Here is a 27,449-nt window from a genome sequence, read left to right on the forward strand (position 1 = left end):
GTTAAGTTCCCAGTTCGTTATCGAGGGCCGGTTAAGTTCCCAGTTCGTTATAGAGAGCCGGTAAAGTTCCCAGTTCGTTATCGAGGGCCGGTTAAGTTCCCAGTTCGTTATCGAGGGCCGGTTGAACCCTCAGTCCGTCATGGAGGGCCGGTTAACCTCCAGTCCAATATCAAGGGCCGATTAAGCCCCGACTTCTGTTTCCCAGGTCAGGTTGAATCCCCGGTGTTCTGTCATCGTGGGAGGGGAGACATTCCTCCCTCGTAGGTGCAGAACTAGGACCTTGGAATGCACACCTCTCTAACCACTGCCCGGGACCGGTTACCTCACAGTGCTCGTTGTCCGGGATCGGTTGAGATCCCCCCCCCCTCTCTCTCTCTCTCTCTCTCTCTCTCTCTCTCTCTCTCTCTGTCTATTTTTATCTCAGTCTCTTGTCTGTATATCTTATCTATCTGTCTGTCTGTGTTTGCATATCTATCCATCTGTCTGTCTAGCTATCTGCCTTCCTATCTGTCTGTCTGTCTGCATATCTATCTATCTGTCTGCCTGTTTGTCTATTCATCCATCCACCTACTTGCGGTGAGCGCTACATGTTAACCCTTCCGTGCGGTAAAGTTCTTAGGTAAATATGGATGGGTAACTCGCCGTCAGTCTGTCTCTCTCTCTCTCTTCTGTTTTCGACGCCAGATGTCAGTTCACAGCCACAGTCACGACTCTCTCCTGCCTCGCAGAAGGATTGGAACCTTCTATTGTGCTCTGGGATTAACGACAGTAAGGTCCGACTCCCCTCAGTGTCCATGACACGTCCACGCTGGTGTGATGGTGTCCGGGAGTCTCTGAACATGTACCTCGAATCGACGATTGTTCGTTGTCAGGTCGGGGGGTGTGTGTGTGTCAGCTTAGCGTGACATCCCCCACCTGCCACCACAGCTGGATAGGCAAGGTTGGTCAGAACCCACAACGAAGCTTTTCCTCCGACGCAGTATGTTGACATGATGGTAATTAGCTGCTGTGAAGGGCTGAGCTTCTGTTGTTAAGACGACTGTGTGTATCTCTCTCTTGCCGTTGAGAGTTAGAGCCAGGAACAAAGGAAAAATGGCCTAGTTCGCACGAGTCCAATCATGAGGTGTTGTGAATTATGTACCGATACTTGATCCTGCCAGCCACAGCCAAGTGCCGCAGACTTTTCCATGGTTTACTGGTGTACCTACACAGCTACATATGCTCTAGTTCAGCCCACAGATAGCACGTCGCCCCCAGTATACAACATCGCTCAAGTTCTCTCTACCCAACACTCGCCTCTGGTTCTCTAGAATATTCAGACCCCGATACCTCAAAGCTTTCTTTCACTCTGTATATCTGTCCTTTCGTTTTGTATTTCTTGACATTCATCCTTCTCCAAAAAATTGAGGGAACTTCAGCATACTCTGATCGGCTTCCTAAATCTGCCTACATTTCTGGAAAATTAAGAAATACATACAATGTACAGTAGTTAGTGTGGTTGGGCTCTCATACGATGGGGATGTTGTTAGGTAGTTTTTACACATACAATGGAGTGGTAGTCCAGTCATTATTGATGCTTACATTGTGCTTACAATGGTTGTCGGGATGGGGTCGTTTCTCGTAGCGGTCTGTCTGTCCAAGAAGGGGTGGGTTCGATACCCATTGTGGTGCCCAACTGCAACTCGGGGACGAGGGATCACCGATGACAATAAGTGACGATGAAGAGGGTAAAGCAGCACCTTCCCGAACTATCCACTGAGTTGCAGGTGATGGTTGGTTCGAGTCGGGAGGACCAGGGTGTTTCGAGTGTCTGTACGTAGATGGCGTAAAAGGGACCGTGAATGATCTTTGGTGCCCTTTTCTGCACCTGTTCTAGTAGACTAATAACAAGTCGAGACTTACCACGTCGTCTAGTGTAGGGAAAAGTAGCTACAGTATTATATACATCTGATAATTCTCATTAGCGTCAGTGGTATGTATGTATGATTTAGATTTGGCATTTGTATATCAACCCTCATATCTAATTCCGAATGTTTTTAGTTTGGAAATGAACTGGAATCTGGCTTAATTAATTTAATACCACACCGTGTTGGAATTAGTATTTCATTAAGATACGCCCGCACCTTGTCATAATTGGATGTTTTAATTAGAATGTCGCCACGCCTCATTTAAGTCCTCATAAGTGAGGCTACAGATAAGTGGTGTAGCCTTCCTGACCGTGACGCATTCACTGGCTCCCAGGGTCGAGCGTATTAAGTTCGAATCTTGGTTACGGCAGTCGGTCCACTGTCAACCCAGCTGTTCATCCACCCCCTAGGGGGGTTCGTCGACAAAATGGGATGGCCTTGATTAGGGCCTCAGCTGCCCGTACCGTCTTAGCTTGATATAAAAAGAAAGTGTTGCCACTTGTGTGTGTGTGTGTGTGTGTGTGTGTGTGTGTGTGTGTGTGTAGCAGGAGTAAAGACTACAGGGACTGACTGTGTAGGGGCACATAGAGGCACTGGCTGAGGAAACTGAAGGAAGACGCGTGTGGTCAAGTGTGAGATGAGGTCGATGGGTGTCCATGAGGGAGATCATGAGTGGCTGCTTGGGGATGTTTGTGTGAAAAAGAATCGTAGACGAGACATTGAAAACGAAAGGATTCAAGTTGAGCATTTGTGGAATTACGAAAAAAACAAAAAATAGGAAATATGAAAGTGATTGGAACAGGAATATGATGATGATCTAAGGGATATCTTGAGGAAGTGCAGGAGGCGTGTTTATATAGGGTGCGTGGCAGGATGTTGGACTGACTGGCGTAAGGCAGGGAGATGGTTTGCCCTCGTTGCTGTTCCGGCGCGGAGCCGTGAGGGAGATCTTTGGCAGTGTGTGTGTGTGTGTGTGTGTGTGTGTGTGTGTGTGTGTGTACAGAGAGAGAGAGAGAGAGAGAGAGAGAGAGAGAGAGAGAGAGAGAGAGAGAGAGAGAGAGGTTGGGCAAGATGGTATAGACGGAGAAATACGCATGTTGATAGCTGCGAGTGACATGATGGGCGAGTTGGCTTTTACGAACTGAGTGACGCAGTAAGCAAGTCTGCATGTGAAGCATGTTGACTATGGTAAACACTTCTTGGAAGAAGAGGAGAAGAGTCTTTGAAACGGAACAATAACCTCCGCCACTCGCTTTTAGAGACAGAAGCCTCGCCCGAGGAGAGCTAGTAATGTCCCAGGGAATCAAATACGAATTCTTTCAGGTCAGTCCAGTCATTGCTTTCCATAGTGCCAATACTGGCGTACAGATGAAGAGGCAGCTGTGTGAGGAGGTGTAGGTAGCAAAGACACGTTCATCAATGTACTTAAACCGCGAGAGGGTGTGAACGGTAGGACTTAAAAGCCCATCGCCACAATGAACCAAATGGAAGACTGTCACAGGAACTCAACAATTGTAATTAAGTCTCACTTTGATCACAGGTATTTAGAATTACTGTGTATAATTCATCCTGGAATAAGAAGCAACACCCGAGCGGGGCACACAAGCGTGTATACACACACACACACACCGGGATGGCGCGGAATGAGACACCTTGAAAAAACTTATTCACCGAGTCAAGGCAGGATCCTATCCTTCCCCCCCTCACCCTCACCCAACCCCTGACTGGCGGGGAAACTCACTTGAGGAACATTCTGGAACTGGGCCGGGCGTCGCGCACGTGACGGGCCTACGAGCGCGCGTGAGGAACTCAATTTCAAGATGGTAGAGCGTCGGGAATGTACGAGACAGGAGCCAGGGGGTCTGTAGATAGCTCCTAAGGGGCAGTTCTGTACAGTGGATGGATGTACATCTGTACAGCAGATGTACATAGCCGAGTGTACGAAATATGCCCACGCAACACAACAAAGAACACGGAACACACCATAGAACACTCCTTGGAACGCACTATAGGCCTCAACACATCAGGCAACACCCTGGGATCACAGAACACGGCCGTGGCACCGTCGTTGCTCAAGGGGTCGTGGGGTCGTGGTATCCCGCCTCCACACAGGCAGCGCCACACCACCTCTACAAAGACAGCATATCTCAAAATATTCAGATCATATTAAATAAAGAATGGAACTTGACGTCCACATTATTATTATTATTATTATTATTATTATCATTATTATTATTATTATTATTATTATTATTATTATTATTATTCTTCCTGGCAGTGGACGATCGTGGTGTGTCCTGAGATCACACCACGAGCTGTGGTGGTGGTGGTGGTTGTAGTTGTAGGTAACGTAAGGCACGGGAGTGCTTGGGAGCTCCTCAACCCTCCCCGCCCCGCCCCGCCAGAGTAACCCATTATCAGGAGGCAACATGGGATCTCTGCCCCACCACCACAGTAACCCATTATCAGGAGGCAACATGGGATCTCTGCCCCACCACCACAGTAACCCATTATCAGGAGGCAACATGGGATCTCTGCCCCACCACCACAGTAACCCATTATCAGGAGGCAACATGGGATCTCTGCCCCCACCACCACAGTAACCCATTATCAGGAGGCAACATGGGATCTCTGCCCCCACCACCACAGTAACCCATTATCAGGAGGCAACATGGGATCTCTGCCCCACCACCACAGTAACCCATTATCAGGAGGCAACATGGGATCTCTGCCCCCACCACCACAGTAACCCATTATCAGGAGGCAACATGGGATCTCTGCCCCCACCACCACAGTAACCCATTATCAGGAGGCAACATGGGATCTCTGCCCCCACCACCACAGTAACCCATTATCAGGAGGCAACATGGGATCTCTGCCCCACCACCACAGTAACCCATTATCAGGAGGCAACATGGGATCTCTGCCCCACCACCACAGTAACCCATTATCAGGAGGCAACATGGGATCTCTGCCCCCCCCACCACAGTAACCCATTATCAGGAGGCAACATGGGATCTCTGCCCCCACCACCACAGTAACCCATTATCAGGAGGCAACATGGGATCTCTGCCCCCACCACCACAGTAACCCATTATCAACCTGTAACTCTAAATCAATGAAGACTAAGAAGCAGCAAGTCCATGATTAGGTGTTGGCTCACAGGATTGTTAATGGTCGGGTTGTCGCGAAGTCCGCCCAATGATTGGTGAGTGGCCGTTCGGGTGGCCGTCTCCCATTGGTCCCTTTGGTGGTGGTGGTGGGGGAAGGGACCGGTCGTCCGATTGGTCCGCCTAGCCCCGCTGGCTAGTTTGTAATTGGCTTGGAGCCCCCCGGTCGTGCTGTGGGAGGTTTGCTATCCCGTCTGTCCGTGGTTGGTCAGGTGCCGTCCCTCAGGCCTCGAGATTGGCCGGTAGTTATCATGCAACTTATGACTGGTTGTCGGTGATCATCCCCCTGCTCCCCCTATTGGCTAGTTGCTTATAGGCAGTTCGTCCCCATTGGCTAGTTATCCGTCGCCGGTCACCGATTGGCCGGGTATTTCCGAAGTTCCCCATAATTGGCCGGTTATTCTCAGAGTTCCCGTAATTGGCCGGTTTATTTTAGTGAATTCCCGGATTGGTCTGCTGCATCTCGGTGGCGCTTGATTGGCTGGCTGGAAGCAGGCGGCCCCTCATTGGCTGGAGCAGCGGGAGTGAGTGCGGGCAAGAGGGGCGCAGTGGTGCACATCCATCTAGCCAGGTGAGGCTTGAAACGCTTCCAGACGCCGCCACCTCCCTCAACTACCGCCTCCCCATGACCTGGATTCCCTCGTCTCCCCCGAGTAACCCGATCGTCCCTACGGACGACGAGACTCCGGGGATGACGCCCGTCGCCCTCCCGTCCACGTCAGGACGACGTCGAACCCGGGGATAATAATGTGTTCACATTGTTGGGGGCGCGGCAGGTTGGTGGCTTGGGGGGGGTGGGTGCTGGCGGGAAGGTAGCCGTGTGAGTGGCGGGCGCAGCTCAGTGTGCGTCGTGACACCGCGCCGCCGGCAGCTAACCTCCGCTCACAGGGACACGTGGCCCGCCCGCCGCCGCCGCCACAAGCAGCCTCCCGGGGTCTCTCCCGCGGCCTCCCGCACCTCCTCATCGTCTGTGACTGCTACGGGTAATGACGCTGTTTACAACTGGTAGTTGTTTGGGGGGGGAGGGGGTTGGAGTTGGACCGCAGCGGCTGCGGTTATGACCTGCGGTCTCTTGCGGGAGTCTGGTAGGTACTGCCGCAAGATTCGCGCAGACTTGACCGTTCTAATGTCTAGGAATACCCACAGGACGGAGGGAATAGATTCGCATGCGGCAGAGGTAGTAGCCGCATGCGGGCCTACTGATACCGCACTGTAAGGATCTCTCCATCACAGCTCACTCGAACCGCAGGTAATAGTTTTCTACCTGCGGCACTACCTTAGCTGCCGGTACCATTCCCGCAGTACCAACTTGTGGCATCCCCGTGTTCGTCATTACCATACCTGCGGCAGTGCCAGCACCAACCTGCGGCACTACCCAATCCGCCAGTACCATACTTGCAGCATTGCCATAGTTGCCAGTACTATACATGCGGCACTCTGTCATGACCGACCACTAGTCCCATACCTGCGGCATTGCCAAGACCTCCAGATCCATACCTGCGACACTACCATGGCAGGTGTCAACCTGCGGCATTGCCATGGCCGCCAATACCATACCTGCGGCACTGCCATGGCCGCTAATACCAACCTGCGGTGCTGGCATGGCCACCAGCTGCAACCTGCGGCACTGCCATGGCCACCAGTACCATACATGCGGCACTGCCGTGGCCACCAGTACCATACATGCGGCACTGCCATGGCCACCGGTATCAACCTGCGGCATCGCCTTGGCTGTTAGCACCATACTTGCGGCACGTCGGCCGCCTGAACCATACCTTGCGGCACTGCTGTGGCCGGTATTGCATAACTGTAGCCCTGCCATGACCATGACGGTTCTACCATATTTTTGCTACCATAAATATAGCATTACCATGACCACCATAGCCACTCATGCGGTACTGCCATAACCGGCTGCCATACTGTGGTGCTGCTACGATCGCCTCAATGTTGCCATACCCGTGACACTACCATGAGTCATTACCATTATATGGCACTGCAGTGGCACTCCGATCATCGCGACTACCATACCTATGGTACCATTTTGGCCGCGAGTACCATAACTATTACAGTCATGACCGGAGCGAAAATTTCCGCTTTACAGTTGCCTACCATAACCACTGGACTGCTATGGTATCCCTAACGAACCTGAAGCACCACCATGACTGCCACTGTCATGCCCACAGCATTACCATAGCCAGCGCTACCATGGCAGCTGCTGGTGTACCTGCAGTACCATTATTGCCGTTGCAACCACAGCCGTGCACTACCATGCGCGCCCCTTACTATACCATTAACAACACCGTTGTGGCCATTGATATGCCTATTGCAATACGGGAGCCCCGCTACCATACCTACCATGGTCCTCGGTCCTAGACTGGGCTGCCATTACCGCCACAACCATACTTAGAGCACTACCATGGTCATCGGCATCACACGGCTGCAATGATATGGTAATCGGAACCATATTACTTACCGCTCTCATGGCCGTCACTACCATACCTCCAGGACTACCATGGTCATCGCACCATACTGCACTCTTATGGCCACCGCTACCATACCTCCAGCGCTACCATGGTCATCGACGCTGAATTGCCACGGATGGCACCATTATATATGCACGGATGTTAGGCGTAATCAATTACTTCACTACGAAAAGAATTACATGAAACTCGGTCTAACGTCAAGTAGTGGCATAACCTGACCTACTTGGCGCTAATGTGAAACATTCCCGTGCGGGAATCTTCGAAACATCCCAAGAATATTCTGAGAATACCTTGAATCATATAGGAAGGGAGTTATATAGAAACTCCTACATATCCTTTGGCTCGAATGTTATGTAAAAAAAGGATCGGAAATTTAAATGAGTTGGTGAGGTGAGGTACACATTTTTAAATGACACGCGAAGCTTCAATACAGATAAATATGTTACTGTAAATCCTCCACAATCTGTATTCTCTGTATGAATTACGTTGTAGACGAGATGATACCACGGTTAATGTCACTATTCCATCATACTCTCCGTGTGTAATAATATCATCCACCTTCTATTTCATCATACTCAGATATTCGCCATTAATCAGTATGGACGATACATCTTATTTAGACCAGAGCGAAATGAAATTGAAATCGTAGACTGAAAAAAAAAAAAAAATGTATAGGTTTGATAATGTTGGGAGAATCCTGGTTTATCATTTTCATTCTTGTCCATCCGGAATGTTGTTTTCTGACATATAGGTTATGATCGCCACTGGTAGAATACTCGTCAAGTATTCCATGATATCAGTTGGAAGGCTCCAGTCACGGACAAAGGTCAGCGATCAAGGCCTGGCCTCCATTGAAATATAGAAGGAGGATCATGGAACGGAAAAAGAAAAGACAAGGGAAAGTATTTACGATTTATCTTTTTTTTTTTTTGAGAAAATGAAAAATCTGTCTTTTGAAATGTGCCGGGTCTTATATTCATTTTGAGAGACATGGGAGAGTAGAGAGTTCTAGAGCTTGGACGTATTGGGAAAGAAGCAGATATCAAAACAGCGAAGAATAACTTTGAATTAGTGGTCGTCTGTTTCGTACTCGTTTTTCCTTTTTTCATTTAGTAAACATGTAATCTTTTATCAGTTTTAGATCCACCGTTTATCGAGTGTGAACGAAGGGTTTACTAAAGTAAAGGAAATACATAATAGGGCCTAGTGATAATTAGAATGCTTATAGATATAATCTTCACCTGACGTGTGATATTACATACCCACCGGGAATCGCCAGTCTCCTGTACTCGAGTTAAAATCTCTGGAGCAAACACGACTGGTTGGTAGCGGCGGGATAGGTACGTTTCAACGACAAAACTCGAGGACTTCGGTTCTGAGGATATAGTCTTCTGGGTGAAGTAGAAGAGTAAGGTTGGTCGCATGGATGAAACAAGACGTTTATAAAACAGGAGACGTGGATAATGAGAAAGGAATTTAAAATCAACGCAACGCCCTGAAGACTCTCAGAAGTCGAGCCGTTGGACGACGACGCCCCCGCTCAAGCCTCCTAGCTCACACACAGCGCACAAGCTACGGCGCCTTGATACAAGTTGGTTTTCTTTTTCTGTCAAATGTACGGAAATAGTACTGAGTGACTGAATTATTAGAGTTTTTATAGGCTGTGAGGTACAATGATTTGTTACTTGAATGACACCGTATGAAACGTTCATAACACGGTCTTCCAAAACCACAGAGACGCGGAAGCTGATGGTATCGTACTTCCGTAATAATAAGTTACTGTTTTGAGCGTCTGCTTATTTTTCACGTAGTCCGTAACAGAAACTTTGAAATCAGCTTATATTGAGGAGAATAGCATATGAATTTCTTAGATATTCTTTACCGCGATATTACTATCATTAGGATATTACTATTTTAGGATATGCGAACGAAGCTTCGTCAGGTTGAGTTCAAGATATTGCCCCTAGCTATCCTGTCTGAGCACTGTCCCCCCCCCCCCGGCCACCCCAGCCTTCAGGGAGAGTAAAGAGTGCGGGAGACTTCATTAGATTAATGTTTCATCCAGGGAGACATTCATGAAGGTCACTGGGAATTATGGCAGGACTGGTGCGGGCGGTGGGTGGTGGGCAGAGGCGGTCGGCACCGCCTCCTGAGCGGACATTGCCGCCACCTTCGGCTACCCAGTTGGTGTTATACCTGGTGTGTTATTATTTTTCTCTAATTGTAAATTCCCATAACGCATTTTAGAAGTGTCCTTTTTATCTTAATTTTGACGAACGGTGACTACAATCACTCATGTTGGTATGAGCGGAGCAGGCAGCGAGCGCGCGTTCGGTGACTACAATCGTTCATGAGATTTTGGTATGAGCGGATCAGGCAGCGAGAGCGCGCGTTATCATCATGAGGCTGCGGTGTGTTGACATTTTGCTTGAATGATGATCCTCCCCATGTGTCATGACTAGCGTTGTCCACATGATGAATAAATCTGTCGTCAGTGTATTCTCTTTGCGCCAAAATTCCCAGCTCGTTCTCAATCAATACCGGAATCTCCTGAACATTATTGACTCATTACTGGAAAAGATGGGTCAAGTTTCTAGGATGGTGTTGCTATAAGCCATATTAAGTAATAGGTTAGTGGGGTGGCGACTATCATACGAATGACGATGGCTGTTTGGGTGTAACAACTTGTTTAAAACTCGGTAAATGATTGGTGGTTATCAACACAGATGTTGACAGTGCTTCCGAGTATTTTGTGTCAGTGGAATATTTTTTTTCTTTTCTCAAACTTTGCCATATATGACCAGGGTTCATAGAACTGTAGGATTATTTTGTTCTCAGATACAGTCTTGTCGTCGGATATGAAATGTACTGATTATTCTCAAGAGTTTGGTATGTTTAGCATAGATTATATATTAGAATATTCGTTTTACTTAGAAACGCAGGAGCATTTGTAAGTGTAACATAAACTGTTGTAATATATATATATATATATATATATATATATATATATATATATATATATATATATATATATATAAAGAAGTTTGTATGGTGTTCTCTCAAAAGATGGACTCGTTTGAAGTGAAAGACTTCCTGGACAAGATTGTGCTTCGATGTTGCTGACCCGCCGGTGAGTTTTGATAGGCGGCGTAGCCACAAACAGGCGGAGTTCGGTAAAGTCTACATATGCGTATATACGTTAAGTTTTTAAACATACTCGCGTGAATGCAGGTGTCACCTTGCATTCACCCTATCGTCCAGATAGTAAGTAACGTTGATACCTTAAGCTCCCCAAGTAAGAGGGAAGTGGAATGCAATGACAAATGACGTAAATTCCACTAAGGTATATTATACGTGGAAGGAAATGACATTGCGTCACACACATAGCTCCGAGTGGCAAAGTTTCAGAATCTGGGGATTAGCTGAAGATTAACGCCTCCCCCTCCCCCCCAGGCGTTTTTCTAGGCTAGGCGAGGTAAGGTTAAGGTAATAGGGGATAGGATAGGTAAGATTTGTTTGGCAGGGGATAGGATAAGTTGGGTTGGTAGGGGATATAGTAGGTAAGGTTGGGTTGGTAGGGGATAGAGTAGATTAGGTTAGGGGGTGGATTAAGGTATACAAACCTAATCTAACCTAACCCAGCATATAACCAAGTTGGGGTGGCAGAGAGAGCGGGAGATTCGTATCTTCAGGTGATTCGAAGTAGGTGTTTGTTTCGGGGGAAAGGTTTCATATGAGTGGATTTAAAGATATTTGAAGTCTGGGTGATGGTGACTGACGTGTGCAGGAGGACACTGGCGCAGGTGCTGCAATCTGTGGTGTTGACAAGCGCGCGTCATAATGAGTGGAGAATTGTGAGGATGCTTTACAACTGGCGAAAGTAATGAGACGGGAGAGCTTCGGGGGTTGGGGAGGGATAGCTCGGGTTGCTGCTTCAGCCGGGTGAGGTATGAACAATAACACACATCCAGTGACTGTGTTTCAGGGTAAAACATAATGATGGCTGGGGGATGTTGTACACATACGTGCTATAGAAAAATGTATATAATTTGGAAATAGAAAAAATAGTTATTAAAGACTAGGTTGTTATTAGTAAGCTATGATTGTCTCTTGTGGAACTTTGAATAAACATCAGTCAGGGTACATCTTGCTTTAGCGAGGAGTAACAAAAAGTCCAAGGGGATTTCCTCTGTGACACAGATAGTAACACAATAGTGACATAGTCATGGAGCAGCTTATGAGGTCATGCCGCTGGTGAGACAAAATCGTAATTTTACGTCATTGTTTTCATCATACAAGAAGACATTGATGACAACGGTGAAGTAGGACTGTGGTACGTTGCCTCACTTGTCTTGTGTCGAGCGTTAGGGGAGTCGCTACGATGTCTTGTACCGGTCCAGTGATGCCAACTGTCACCCGCCGGACAATATTAATGTGTCAAGTTTTTTAAAAGGCAGGTTTTCGAGTTCCCCTACAAAACCTGTAGATTGTTTTTTTAATGTTTTCTTCTTTATATTTTCTGGTTTTATTTAGCATTTAAGGCTTGGCTGTACCGAGTACTTTTGTTCGTGACTAAGATCCTCAAGAAAAAAAAATGATGGGTTATATATATATATATATATATATATATATATATATATATATATATATATATATATATATATATATATATATATATTCTTTTCTTTTAAACTATTCGCCATTTCCCGCGTTAGCGAGGTAGCATTAAGAACAGGGGACTGGGCCTTTGAGGGAATACCCTCACCTGGCCCAATTCTCTGTTCCTTCTTTTGGAAAATAAAAAAAAAAAAAAAAACGAGAGGGGAGGATTTCCAGCCCCCCGCTCCCTCCCCTTTTAGTCGCCTTCTACGACACGCAGGGAATACGTGGGGAGTATTCTTAATCCCCTATCCCCAGGGATATATATATATATATATATATATATATATATATATATATATATATATATATATATTTTGGCCTACCTGTCTGCGACCCTGGTACCTGGTTCCTACCAACCTTGGTACCTGGTAGCACAGTCTCCTGCCGTGCCTGTTACTTGGTAGCACACTCTCCTGCCGTGCCTGGTACTTGGTAGCACACTCTCTTGCCGTGCCTGGTACCTGGTAGCACAGTCTCCTGCTGTGCCTGGTACTTGGTAGCACAGTCTCCTGCCGTGCCTGTTACTTGGTAGCACAGTCTCCTGCCGTGCCTGGTACTTGGTAGCACAGTCTCCTGCCGTGCCTGTTACTTGGTAGCACAGTCTCCTGCCGTGCCTGTTACTTGGTAGCACACTCTCCTGCCGTGCCTGGTACTTGGTAGCACACTCTCCTGCCGTGCCTGGTACTAGGTAGCACAGTCTCCTGCCGTGCCTGGTACTTGGTAGCACAGTCTCCTGCCGTGCCTGGTACTTGTTGATTATTTCACAGTCGAGATGAGAATATTTTTATTGAAGTTGGTGGATTATCTTCTAATATGGAGAATATTATGTACATCATGATCATCCTCATATGAACGTAGAGGTTTAGATTGTGTATACGCACAGGGAGGGAGGAAGGGAGTCATTTACTGCCTCTCTGGTGTTGGGAAGTCGCAGAGTCGACTGATGTGATGCCACCAAAACCATTTAAGTATTTTGACGAGGTTGTAATGGTCGACGTAGGTTAGAGGTGGAGCTAAGATTCCACCTTGAGGAATTCCCAGAGAAAATGGGTAATTTTGGGGGGGGGGATTTCGTGTTTTTGTATGTAGTTTCCTGGGTCTTATTAGCTACTGATCTAGTCAGATGTGCAGATCAGAGGACTGTAGGACACAGCTGGGAAGTCTGTATTCCATTTATCATGATGGGATTAATACAGACACACACACACACACACACGCGCACACACACACACACACACACACACACACACACACACACACACACACACACACACAATAACCTAACTAAAAGAAATACTTTGTGTAGACTTGAAAACTAGATTTTGCTACAGATGGAATATTTTAAGTTCGAAGGCAAAAAGTAGAAAATATGAACCGGCTCCAATTTAACATATTCCGGGAATTAAACCTGAAAATAAAAAAAAAAGATAAACCAATAAATTGTAATAGAGAAATTAAGACAAATATGTAGACATACGTATATACCGTGAGTTGGTGCATAAAATGCTTAAGAAAATACAGACTCGTCTGTGTATAGAAAATTTATACGAAAAAAATCAAATATGATAATAGACATCTAGTGTGAAAAGAGGTTCATGGCTGTTTATGGCAACAGAAACTTTAGGATGAACAGATCTTCATGGCAACAGAAACATTAGGATGAACAGGTCTTTATGGCAACAGGAACATTAGGATGAACAGATCTTCATGGCAACAGAAACATTAGGATGAACAGATCTTCATGGCAACAGAAACATTAGGATGAACAGATGACCATGGCAACAGAAACATTAGGATGAACAGATCTTTATGGCAACAGAAACATTAGGATGAACAGATCTTCATGGCAACAGAAACATTAGGATGAACAGATCTTCATGGCAACAGAAACATTAGGATGAACAGATATTCATGGCAACAGAAACATTAGGATGAACAGATATTCATGGCAACAGAAACATTAGGATGAACAGATATTCATGGCAACAGAAACATTAGGATGAACAGATCTTCATGGCAACAGAAACATTAGGATGAACAGATCTTCATGGCAACAAGAACATTAGGATGAACAGATCTTCATGGCAACATAAACATTAGGATGAACAGATGACCATGGCAACAGAAACATTAAAATGAACAGACAACAGTACATTTGAAATACTGGCACGTACGGAAAACAAAAAAAAAATATATTTATGCAGAATTAAAGATATATTCATATATACATTACACGTATATACATTCATACATACATGCATACATTAATCTTATATTCATGCATGTATATACTTAGAAAGATTGATGGAGATATGAATAAATATGAGACCGAAATAAGTGTTGAGTGTGACGGTATGGTGTATATGTTACCGATGTCATTTCTTTCGGAAGTGACGCGGAAGAGTGTGACGGGGGAGTGGGAGTGTGACGGGGGAAATTGGGAGTGTGATGTGGAAAGTGGGAGTGTGACGTGAAGTAGGAGTGTGACGGGAAAGTGGGAGGGTGACTAGGGAAAGGGGAATGTGACGGGAGAATTAGGAGTGTGACGGAGGAAAGTGGCGGTGTGACGGAGGAAAGTGGAAGTGTGACGGGAGAATTGGGAGTGTGACGGAGAGTAGTAATGTTATGTGAGGAAGGGAGGGAGAGTGAGCAGCGAATATATCGATGAAAAGGCACAGAGAGAGAGAGAGAGAGAGAGAGAGAGAGAGAGAGAGAGAGAGAGAGAGAGAGAGAGAGAGAGAGAGAGAGAGTCAGGGAGTGTGGACAGGGAAAGTGAGATTTAAGGGTGTAAAGCAGGACAGGTTCGGGGCCAGGGAGTGTTACAAGGCAGGTGAGGTTCAGGGAGAGGAGCAGGGTCGGTGAGAGCCAGGGAGTGAAGCAGGAGAGGCAGAGTGAGAGCGGGTGAGAGTAGGGAGCGCAAGCCGGTACTACCTGTCTCCCCCACCACCACCACCACTACCTGTCTCCCCCACCACCACCACCACCACTACCTGTCTCCCCCACCACCACCACCACTACCTGTCTCCCCCACCACCACCACCACCACTACCTGTCTCCCCCACCACCACCACTACCTGTCTCCCCCACCACCACCACTACCTGTCTCCCCCACCACCACCACTACCTGTCTCCCCCACCACCACCACCACTACCTGTCTCCCCCACCACCACCACCACTACCTGTCTCCCCCACCACCACCACTACCTGTCTCCCCCACCACCACCACTACCTGTCTCCCCCACCACCACCACTACCTGTCTCCCCCACCACCACCACCACTACCTGTCTCCCCCACCACCACCACTACTACCTGTCTCCCCCACTACCACTACCTGTCTCCCCTACCACCATTACCTGTCTATCCCACCACCACTACCTGACTCCCCCACCACCACCACTACCTGTCTCCCCCACCGCCACCACTACCTGTCTCCCCCACTACCACCACTACCTGTCTCCCCCACCACCACCACTACCTGTCTCCCCCACCACCACCACTACCTGTCTCCCCCACCACCACCACTACCTGTCTCCCCCACCACCACCACTACCTGTCTCCCCCACTACCACCACTACCTGTCTCCCCCACCACCACCACTACCTGTCTCCCCCACCACCACCACTACCTGTCTCCCCCACCACCACCACTACCTGTCTCCCCCACCACCACCACTACCTGTCTCCCCCACCACCACCACCACTACCTGTCTCCCCCACCACCACCACCACTACCTGTCTCCCCCACTACCACCACTACCTGTCTCCCCCACCACCACCACTACCTGTCTCCCCCACTACCACCACTACCTGTCTCCCCCACCACCACCACCACTACCTGTCTCCCCCACTACCACCACTACCTGTCTCCCCCACCACCACCACTACCTGTCTCCCCCACCACCACCACCACTACCTGTCTCCCCCACTACCACCACTACCTGTCTCCCCCACCACCACCACCACTACCTGTCTCCCCCACCACCACCACTACCTGTCTCCCCCACCACCACCACCACCACTACCTGTCTCCCCCACCACCACCACCACTACCTGTCTCCCCCACTACCACTACCTGTCTCCCCTACCACCATTACCTGTCTATCCCACCACCACTACCTGTCTCCCCCACCACCACCACTACCTGTCTCCCCCACCACCACCACTACCTGTCTCCCCCACCACCACCACTACCTGACTCCCCCACCACCACCACTACCTGTCTCCCCCACCACCACCACTACCTGTCTCCCCCACCACCATCACTACCTGTCTCTTCCACCACCATTACCTGTCTTCCCCACCACCACTACCTGTCTCCTCCACCACCACTACCTGTCTCCCCTACCACCACCACTACCTGTCTCCCCTACCACCACTACCGGCCTCCCTACCACCACTACCTGCCTCACCCACCACCACTACCTGTCTCCTCTACCACCCCTACCTGTCTCCCCTACCACCACTATCTGCCTCCCTACCACCACTACTGGCCTCCCTACCACCACTACCTGCCTCACCCACCACCACTACTTGCCTCCCCACCACCACTACCTGCCTCCACCACCGCCACTACCTGCCTCCCCCACCACCAATACCTGTCTCTCCCACCACCACTACCTGCCTCTCCCACCACCCCTATCTGTCTTCCCCACCACCACAACCTGCCTCCCTACCACCACTACCTGCCTCCCCAACACCACTACCTGTCTCTCCCACTACCTGCCTCCCCCACCACCTCTGTCTGTCTCCCCCACCACTACTACTTGCCTCTCCACTACCCCCCCACCACCACTACCAGTCTCTCCCTACCACCACTACCTGCCTCCACCACCACCACTCCCTGCCTCCCTACCACCACTACCTGCCTTCCCCACCACCACTACCTGCCTCCCCAACACCACTACCTTCCTTCCCACCTCCACTACCTGTCTTCCCACCACCACTACCTGTCTTCCTCATCACCACATACCTGCCTCTCTTACCACCACTACCTGGTCCCCCCACCACCACTGCTTGCTTCCCTTACCACCACTCCCTGCCTCCCTACCACCACTACCTGTCTTCCCCACCACCACTACCTGTCTCCCTCAACACCACTACCTTCCTTCCCACCACCACTACCTGTCTTCCCCCCACCACTACCTGTCTTCCCACCACCACTATCTGTCTTCCCCACCACCACTACCTGCCTCTCTCACCACCACTACCTGCTCCCATACCACCACTTCTTGCCTCCCTTACCACCACTACGTGCCTCTCTACCACCAGTACCTGCCTTCCCCACCACCACTACCTGCCTCCCCAACACCACTACCTTCCTTCCCACCACCACTACCTGTCTTCCCACCACCACTACCTGTCTTCCCACCACCACTACCTGTCTTCCCACCACCACTACCTGTCTTCCCACCACCACTACCTGTCTTCCCCACCACCACTACCTGCCTCTCTCACCACCACTACCTGCTCCCATACCACCACTTCTTGCCTCCCTTGCCACCACTACGTGCCTCTCTACCACCACTACCTGCCTTCCCCACCACCACCTCCCTCACCACCACTTCTTGCCTTCCCCACCACCGCTCCCTGCCTCCTCACCACCACTACCTATTTCCCCCCACCACCGCTCCCTGCCTCCCCACCAACACTACCTATTTCCCCCCACCACCGCTTCCTGCCTCCCCACCACCACTACCTATTTCCCCTCACCACCACTTCTTGCCTTCCCCACCACCGCTCCCTGCCTCCTTACCACCACTACCTATTTCCCCCCACCACCGCTCCCTGCCTCCCCACCAACACTACCTATTTCCCCCCACCACCGCTTCCTGCCTCCCCACCAACACTACCCTATTTCCCCCCCACCACCGCCCCTTGAGCATATGATGATGACCAGCCGTGGAGCGTGATGACCTGCACCCTGGAGCATGACGAACCAGGAGGCTCCTGCAGATAAGCAGTAGGTCAGCTTGCTAACGTTCTAAAACATTCATCCGTCGCGAAGGAAGTTCCTCTCTGGGTCGGCGCCTTGCCACCAGCGGTCATGGTCACCACACACACACACACACACTGACACACACACACTGACACACACACACACAAAACGACGCTGTATGTAAAGGGCCACACGGTCGTTGTTTGGCGTTTATACAACGCCTCCCGTGTGAGAGCTCACTGCAGGGGTGTGTGTGTGAGGCGTGACACTGATAAAGAAAGGACAACGAAATAGTGTTGCTGAACTCGCTGGTTTGTTAAGATGATGATGTCCTTCTCATCACGAGTGTGAGGGAATAACATACCCCATCTCTGACACACACACACAGGCGAGGCCCTACGATCATCGTCGGAGACACGACGCCCCCCGCTCCTCCTCGACTTCGAACGCCCTCCTGGCTGGTGTTGAGTGAAGTGATAACTCGGGATAAAGATGTTCTCTCAGGGTTCTCGTGGTGGTCGGGACAGGGAGTTAGATAACTGTTTGGGTGGAGGTAATGAGAGGGGAAACACGATTTGTCATTCATCACTGGGGTTTTGGCAGTCATGTGATCACATGGTTGGTGGGGGGGTTGGCAGTCATGTGATCACATGGTTGGTGGGGTTTTGGTAGTCATGTGATCACATGGTTGGTGGGGGTTGGCAGTCATGTGATCACATGGTTGGTGGGGGGGTTGGCAGTCATGTGATCACATGGTTGGTGGGGGGGTTGGCAGTCATGTGATGACATGGTTGATGGGGGTTGGCGGCAGTCATGTGATCACATGGTTGGTGGGGGTTGGCGGCAGTCATGTGATCACATGGTTGGTGGGGGGTTGGCAGTCATGTGATCATATGGTTGGTGGGGGTTGGCATTCATGTGATCACGTGGTTGGTGGGGGTTGGCAGTCATGTGATCATATGGTTGGTGGGGGTTGGCAGTCATGTGATCATATGGTTGGTGGGGGTTGGCAGTCATGTGATCACATGGTTGGTGGGGGTTGCGGCAGTCATGTGATCACATGGTTGGTGGGGCGTTGGCAGTCATGTGATCACATGGTTGGTGGGGGTTGGCAGCCATGTGATCATATGGTTGGTGGGGGTTGGCAGTCATGTGATCATATGGTTGGTGGGGGTTGGCAGTCATGTGATCATATGGTTGGTGGGGGTTGGCAGTCATGTGATCACATGGTTGGTGGGGGTTGCGGCAGTCATGTGATCACATGGTTGGTGGGGCGTTGGCAGTCATGTGATCACATGGTTGGTGGGGGTTGCGGCAGTCATGTGATCACATGGTTGGTGGGGGTTGGCAGTCATGTGATCATATGGTTGGTGGGGGTTGGCAGTCATGTGATCACATGGTTGGTGGGGGTTGCGGCAGTCATGTGATCACATGGTTGGTGGGGGGTTGGCAGTCATGTGATCACATGGTTGGTGGGGTTTTGGCAGTCATGTGATCACATGGTTGATGGGGGTTGGCGGCAGTCATGTGATCATATGGTTGATGGGGTTTTGGCAGTCATGTGATCACATGGTTGGTGGGGGCGGCAGTCATGTGATCATATGGTTGGTGGGGGTTGGCAGTCATGTGATCATATGGTTGGTGGGGGTTGGCAGTCATGTGATCACATGGTTGGTGGGGGCGGCAGTCATGTGATCATATGGTTGGTGGGGGTTGGCATTCATGTGATCACATGGTTGGTGGGGGTTGGCAGTCATGTGATCATATGGTTGGTGGGGGTTGGCAGTCATGTGATCATATGGTTGGTGGGGGCGGCAGTCATGTGATCATATGGTTGGTGGGGGTTGGCAGTCATGTGATCACATGGTTGGTGGGGGGTTTTGGCAGTCATGTGATCACATGGTTGGTGGGGGGTTTTGGCAGTCATGTGATCACATGGTTGGTGGGGGTTGGCATACATGTGATCACATGGTTGATGGGGGTTTGGTAGTCATGTGATCACATGTTTCACAAGGAGTGGATGAATGTTTTGCTCTTATCTTTTTTTATATGTTGTAATCCTTGATTACTCAAGTGCAGGTTATTAGATATCGTAAGCCTTGGGGAAGAGGGTGTTGGGTCAGGCTGTATGTATAAGCCCTGGAGGTGAAGGTCAGGAGGTAGGTTGTAAGCCCAGGTAGATGAACCACAGAACTTGAGGTAGATGAACCAAAGAACTGAGGAAGAACTGACACTGGGTAGATGGTGGGGTCTCCTTACCTGGACGACCACATCAAAATGCCAGTGAGGTAATGCAAAAGGGCGGGTGAACTTGGTGGCATTTTGTGTTCTGACATGACCTGCATCTCTGTGTCTTGGCTTGGAGCATTGTGGAGGAGGGGGCGCCATAGTCTGTATGATGAAGTGGCCCCAGTATCGTATTGGAGAGGAGGGGGGCCATAGTCTGTATGATGAAGTGGCTCCTGTATCCTATTGTAGAGGAGGGGGGCCATATCTTATAGTAGAGGAAGGGGGCCATAGTCTGTATGATGAAGTGGCTCCAGTATCTTATCGAAGAGGAAGGGGGCCATAGTCTGTATGGTGAAGTGGCTCCAGTATCGTATTGTAGAGGAGAGGGGCCATATCTTATAGTAGAGGAAGGGGGCCATAGTCTGTATGGTGAAGTGGCTCCAGTATCGTATTGTAGAGGAGAGGGGCCATATCTTATAGTAGAGGAAGGGGGCCATAGTCTGTATGATGAAGTGGCTCCAGTATCTTATTGTAGAGTAGGGGGGCCATAGTCTGTATGGTGAAGTGGCTCCTGTAGTATCTTATTGTAGAGGAGGGGGCCATAGTCTGTATGATGAAGTGGCTCCAGTATCTTATCGTAGAGGAAGGGGGCCATAGTCTGTATGATGAAGTGGCTCCAGTATCCTATTGTAGAGGAGGGGGGCCATATCTTATAGTAGAGGAAGGGGGCCATAGTCTGTATGATGAAGTGGCTCCAGTATCTTATTGTAGAGTAGGGGGGCTATAGTCTGTAAGGTGAAGTGGCTCCAGTATCGTATTGTAGAGGAGAGGGGCCATATCTTATAGTAGAGGAAGGGGGCCATAGTCTGTATGATGAAGTGGCTCCAGTATCTTATTGTAGAGTAGGGGGGCCATAGTCTGTAAGGTGAAGTGGCTCCTGTAGTATCTTATTGTAGAGGAGGGCGCCATAGTCTGTATGATGAAGTGGCCCCAGTATCGTATTGTAGAGGAGGAGGGGAAGGGGGCGCCCGCATAGTCCGTGTGGTGAAACTTACAACAGTAAGTGCGACGCTTTAATGATGTAGTTCGGTAGGGGAAGTATTGGTTAGGAGTGGTCCGTGTGGCTGGCGCCACTCCCTTCCCTTCCTTTGTGTAAAGCTTGTACCATCGCATGACTAATGTAGCCAACGGGATCCAGCAACATTAGCTTCGAAGTCAAGTCTCGCTGTTAAATTCATCGACTCTGATTAGAATCGTTGAGAAGTTCAGTGCTAGGACGTTCCAATCCTTTCATTCGGTAGGGTTGTCAAGGGGGGGACATCAACGGATGGTGTCAGATCTCATTTGACAGATGTTTTGTTGACGGTTCACTAAGGACCCCCAGGCGAATGTCGACGAAAATATTTTGACGGTGAGGTTCCTGGTGGCGAGGGAGCTACGAGGTCAAACTGGATTTTACTATCAGAAAAAAAATGAGGAATTTTTTATTTCTCTTTCGTCTGTGGTTCATACAGGAAGCCATCGCCCACAGGACCCCTGTCCTCAACGGAGAGAAGTGAGAAGGCGCTTTCTGCTCCCTACAGGTAGTACACTCAGGTCATTAAGACGTAGTCTCCCCTTCAGTCCAAAGCGGTAGGAGAGTCTCTTGGCCAAACCTCAATCCTCCTCCACCTTGAACTTCTTCCACAGAGACGCGGGAGGTGGACCCAGCAAGAAGAATGGGTGGATCAGCCGTCAGTCTTCCCTCCCTCACCCTCTCCTGCCAGGGTCAGTGGCCGCCACAGTTGGCCAGCCAGGAGGAGAGATATGGCCCACACCACGACAGCTTTACACACACACACACACACACACACACACACACACACAGAGGTTCCGTTGACAGTAATTTCTGGGTCTGAAACCATTTAGCGAAGATGGTCTGGATCCCATGATGGACAGGGCTTGGGTGTATGTGTTTTGGCGGAGTGTTACCGGTGTTCCTTGCCAACTACAGTACCCTGCAGTTCCGCAGGTGTTGTGTACCAACTACAGTACCCAGTCAGTAGTTGGCGACCACCAACTTACCCCCCAACCATTCACGATCGCTTTTGCGTCCATCGTCTATCAACTGAGGGGTAGCATGATGAACGTGAGAGTCATGCCATTTTTCCAAGGGTCGAGTTCATGAGTGTATACAGTTACTATCACTTCTAACGAAACAATAGATTACCTGGCTCCCCATCTATCGTGGCAGCGTTGCAGGCAGGCAGGTCGGGAGAGAGAGAGACCCCCCACCCCCCTCCCCCAGACGGGACGCAGGGCGTGGAAAAACAACGTAATGTCCTCACTGGTTTCGAGGGCCTTACGTACAGAGAACACCTACAGGTGTGTTTAAGATGACCCCAATTGCTGGTTGGAACAGGAGGTCGATGGCTTTTAATGACCGTGTGGGGCATTTGGTAGGCCAAGAGCTCAACTAACCTCACATGGAACTAACAATCTATATTATCATTGTCTTGCCTCGGTGTTGCCATACTTCGCCAAGTCGTCTGTAAGTTACTTCCTCAAGAAATATACCGACTGCGGTTATTACTACTTCACCGTTTACTATTTTGTGCTGTAGATGTAGTCTGTTAAGACACTACTACAGTGATGTGGATGTATGGGATGGGCCCATTCGCAACTCTACTACCCTACGCATGCGTAATGAGTCGTCTTTTTATATTATTCCCTGTTATTCATACTCGTGTCATCGAAGTTGTGTTTATTTCTTGCAAGATATTTCTTTTATTCTCTACCGGCCATGTTCACGTACTCATGTGTTTATCTTTTTTTTTCTTCCAGGGTACAGGAGTTGGGAGCGTGGGTACCGTATTTGGACAGCAAACTGACGCGCATCTCCAATACCTGTCGACGCGCACTTATCAAGTTTCAGAACGTGCGTTCACGCTGGGACACGTCGACGAGTGACGTATTTCAAAAGCCGCACGACGCTTGATTGATTGAGCCCAACTTGAGCCCCAACTTGAGCCCCAACTGGCCTCAGACGATCATTGTTGGTGATTTTCCTTGACGGGAGACGGTGCTAGGCCGCTAGTTCCTGAGGCTCACAGGGAGTAGGGAGCTTACCATTGAGGTTGTCTTGTGTAGGACGAACTTCTGGCGAAGAATAACAACTCGCTGAGGTACTTGAATAAGCTCTTGTGGTGACATATACATCTGGAGCACTCAAGTCTCAAACGGAACCCTCTCGAAGAATTCCTTTTCCATTCATTCGCACTCCCTGATGATATGACCCATGCGACGAGGGAATATCAAGTTCATGGTAAGACGTCTCCATCCTGGGAAAGCCAGATCTTAGTTCCTTCTGGCGCCGCCAGGATCGTGAAGCTGTGAAGGTTCTAGAACGTTGGCGTTGTAATGTCCACCATCGTAAAGGTTGTGGAGGAACGCTACGCGTTGAGGGAGGGCAGCGCTGGCCCAGGGTTCAGGGGAGAGCAATAATACGACGCCGCTTCCTTGAAGAAGTTGGATACAAGGGAGACATTACCGCATCCTGCGAATATTTGTGTTGTCCACGGTGAATATTTGTGAGTACAGTGAATATCTGTGTGTAGAGTGAGCATTTGTTTACGGCGAAGATTAGTGTACAGTGAACATTTGTGTACGGTAAACAGTAGTGTGTACAGTGAAAAATAGCGGAGTTAACATATGTGTACAGTAAACAATAGCGTAGCCTACTTATGTGTACAGTAAACAACGTAGTAAACATATGTGTACAGTAAACAGTTGCGTGGTGAACATTCGAGTACAGTAAGCTGTAAAGTGAACATGTGTGTACGTTAAACAGTAGTGTACAGTGAACCTATGTGTACAGCAAGGAGTTAAATGAACAGCGAACATTTGTTTACAATAAACACTTGTGGAGTGGCGGGCGAGAACACAGATGTTGTTGACTGTGTCGCCTCTGTAGCCTAACTGAGCTAAGGGAGGGGAGGCATGTTGCAACCCCCACCTACCAGCCACTCTCCTCCAGCTGGTAGACAGTAGTCCTAGGCTACCAGGTCAGTAGTCCTAGGCTACCAGGTCAGTAGTCCTAGGCTACCAGGTCAGTAGCCCTAGGCTACAACCCGATCCCCTCTGAAGGCTGATTAGCCCTTGAGTAGAATGCAAGTACGTTACCGATCTCTGGATCTACCGAAATTCCGAGCACTACCGACCGTGCCAGTGACTTGATCGTGAGTACAGAACGATTTTCTGAATGCATTATGAATGGGATCGCTTAATTCATTATACGAATTGTCCAGGCGCAAAGATCGACTGTGCATGTTTAAAAAAAACCTAGTCTAATTCGGGCATCCGCTGAATACCTCGTCACGTGCTATATGTATGGTGATGTTTGGCCATCAGCAGTTACTGTGAATGCTGGAGGGATCTGTGAACCCGGTCGACGAAGGTTAGTGTACTGAACGGAACGAGGAAGAGAGTTTTGGGGGGTTCAGTGTAATGACTGATGCCCAACGAACACAATTAAAAAGACCCGCGAGTTTAAAGTGAACTTTCTGAACGTATTGTTCACTCGGTGAAGGCTCTCTGGACTTTGTAGACGTTCTGTGAACTGAGAGAACGTTGTGTGAACTTAGGAAACGTACTGTAGACTTGGAAATATATAAAGACAATAGCGTCAGCTTGTGGTCGAAGGCATCGGTCGCGTTGTGAGTGGTGGAGGCGATGGTCCTGAGCCAGAGGTGGTGATGAGGGCTTGATCCTTGACCACAGCTGGAGACCCGACAACACTCACCCACACACATACCCTCCCGGCTGCCCACATTGCCACTGAACGGAGGGCAGTGCCTTCCAACTGACTGTTGCACACCCCTCTGCCCACGCCCGCGCCCACGTCCTCGGCCACCATGGAGAAGGCCCGCGCCGCCCTATGCCTCCTGCTGCTGCTCGCCGTGACTCGGCCGGGTGAGTGTTGATTCACAGTTTGTCTTGCCGTAGGTTACCGCCCAGGACGGTGGTAGAGCTACCTCACTCTTTGTGTACCACACTGTACCATAGTTCATCATTTTGTACCTTATTGCACAGTGTATCATAGTGTACCGCTGTTTGCTATATAGTACTCTTTTGTGCACTACCGTGTACCTTAGTGAACCGCGTTGCACCAATATACCATGGTGTATCAGTTTGTGTGTACCGTAGGTGTACCGCTGTGTACCAATGCTCCGATTCACCTCATTTTGCTAAAGTATACTATGTTACTGCTGTGGTACCACGCTATATTTGCTGGTGTTTAATTACCGCGGTGTACCGCTGGGTACTTATGTGTACTGATGTACTACTGTACACCTCAGTTTACTCTCTGGTACCGTCTTCTTCCCATTCTACAGCTGTTTTACCACTACCAGTGTACCACTGTACTGCTGGGTACCAGTGTAGTGTTGCGTACCACAGTGTGCTACTTTGTATAATGTCTTTAGTAGTGATGTACAGTGTACTGCCATTGTACTCAGTAAATCAGTACACTTTAGTGCACAGTTTTGTGTCACTATGTGACTTTCTATAAAAAGTAATGTATGTTGTTTCAACTTTGCCAAAGTACTCAGTATAGAAGCATATGATACACACACAATTGTTATTAATGTTATTTCTTCATTTTCCTCTACTCGTTATTTTTATTATTATTTTTATTGTTATTATTATTATTGTTATTATTATTATTATTATTATTATTATTATTATTATTGTTAGTATCATCATTATTATTATTATTATTGTTATTATTATTGTTATTGTTATTATTATTATTATTATTATTATTATTATGATTATTATTATTATTATTATTATTATTATTAGTAGTAGTAGTAGTAGTAAAAGTATTATAAGTATCATACCTCCATCATTGGTCAGCATTACGTTTATCATGCACTCGATGTTTGGCCTAGGTCTATTTCCGGTTAAGTAACTGTCACAAACATTAGTGTATCAGATGGACGGTACGTAACGTTTACAAGTGAGTGTAAAGTGCGTCTGGGTTAAGTGCGTGATGAGGGTGTCCACTGACTTGGAAGGGGAGGGGAGGGGCTGGGGGGTGTGATGGGGAGGGGTAGATTGTTTTGGTGAGGGTGGGGGGTGGGGTGTGTGTGGAGTGGGGGAGGGAGGTGACGTGTCACCGAGCCCCGGTGTTGTTGTGGGTTGAATCTCACTTGATAACCTCAAGTGCCCACATCCTGTCTGGTGTGTGTGGGCCAGGGTGGGCTGGTGTCCTGGTGTGTGTGTGTGGACGAGTGCCCTGATGGGTCGTGTTCTCTGAAACCTGTGCCTCACTTGACCCAGGTTTGACCTCCCAACCCCAAGGGGGTCCGTTGAGTTCCTGATGACGGTCGTTGTGAGGAGAATAAACAGTTTGTTCTATTACATATATACGGAGAAAATACAGTAGCAAGGTAGCGATAGTGGAGGTACCAGGGTAGCGGTAGCGGTAGGGGAGGTACCAGGGTAGCGGTAGGGGGAGGTACCAGGGTAGCGGTAGGGGGAGGTACCAGGGTAGCGGTAGCGGTAGGGTAGGTACCAGGGTAGCGGTAGCGGTAGGGGAGGTACCAGGGTAGCGGTAGCGGTAGGGGAGGTACCAGGGTAGCGGTAGGGGGAGGTACCAGGGTAGCGGTAGTGGAGGTACCAGGGTAGCGGTAGGGGGAGGTACCAGGGTAGCGGTAGCGGTAGGGGAGGTACCAGGGTAGCGGTAGGGGAGGTACCAGGGTAGCGGTAGCGGTAGGAGAGGTACCAGGGTAGCGGTAGCGGTAGGAGAGGTACCAGGGTAGCGGTAGCGGTAGGGGGAGGTACTAAGGTAGCGGTAACAGCGGGAGAGGTACCAGGGTTGCCGTAGCGGCGGGGGAGGAACTAAGGTAGCGGTAACAGCGGGAGAGGTACCAGGGTAGCGGTAGCAGTGTGAGACGTGCCAGGATAATGGTATTGGCTGGAGTTGTATCAGGGATGCGGTAGCGGCGGTAGAGGTGGCGGAGTGAGAGGTACCAGGTTAGTGCTAGCAGAGTGAGGTACTAGGTTAGTGGTAGCGGCGGA

General features: G+C 49.2%; 1 protein-coding gene across 2 annotated transcripts in view; it reads left to right on the forward strand.

Annotated features, from left to right (window-relative positions):
- Nucleotides 1–27,449, forward strand: part of LOC139748051 (uncharacterized) — a 239,275-nt gene that overhangs the window by 6,448 nt on the left and 205,378 nt on the right. The window contains exons 1-2 of one of the 2 annotated variants that reach the window (XM_071660639.1): nucleotides 5,904–6,060; nucleotides 23,211–25,337. In XM_071660639.1, the coding sequence (XP_071516740.1) occupies nucleotides 25,280–25,337 (58 nt within the window). In that variant the 5' untranslated portion in view covers nucleotides 5,904–6,060; nucleotides 23,211–25,279. Of the gene's footprint in view, nucleotides 1–5,903; nucleotides 6,061–23,210; nucleotides 25,338–27,449 lie in introns of those variants that run through there. The other variant, XM_071660649.1, reaches the window with a different exon arrangement.

This window comes from Panulirus ornatus, chromosome 5 (assembly GCF_036320965.1).
Source record: "Panulirus ornatus isolate Po-2019 chromosome 5, ASM3632096v1, whole genome shotgun sequence".
Taxonomy (NCBI): Eukaryota; Metazoa; Arthropoda; class Malacostraca; order Decapoda; family Palinuridae; genus Panulirus; species Panulirus ornatus.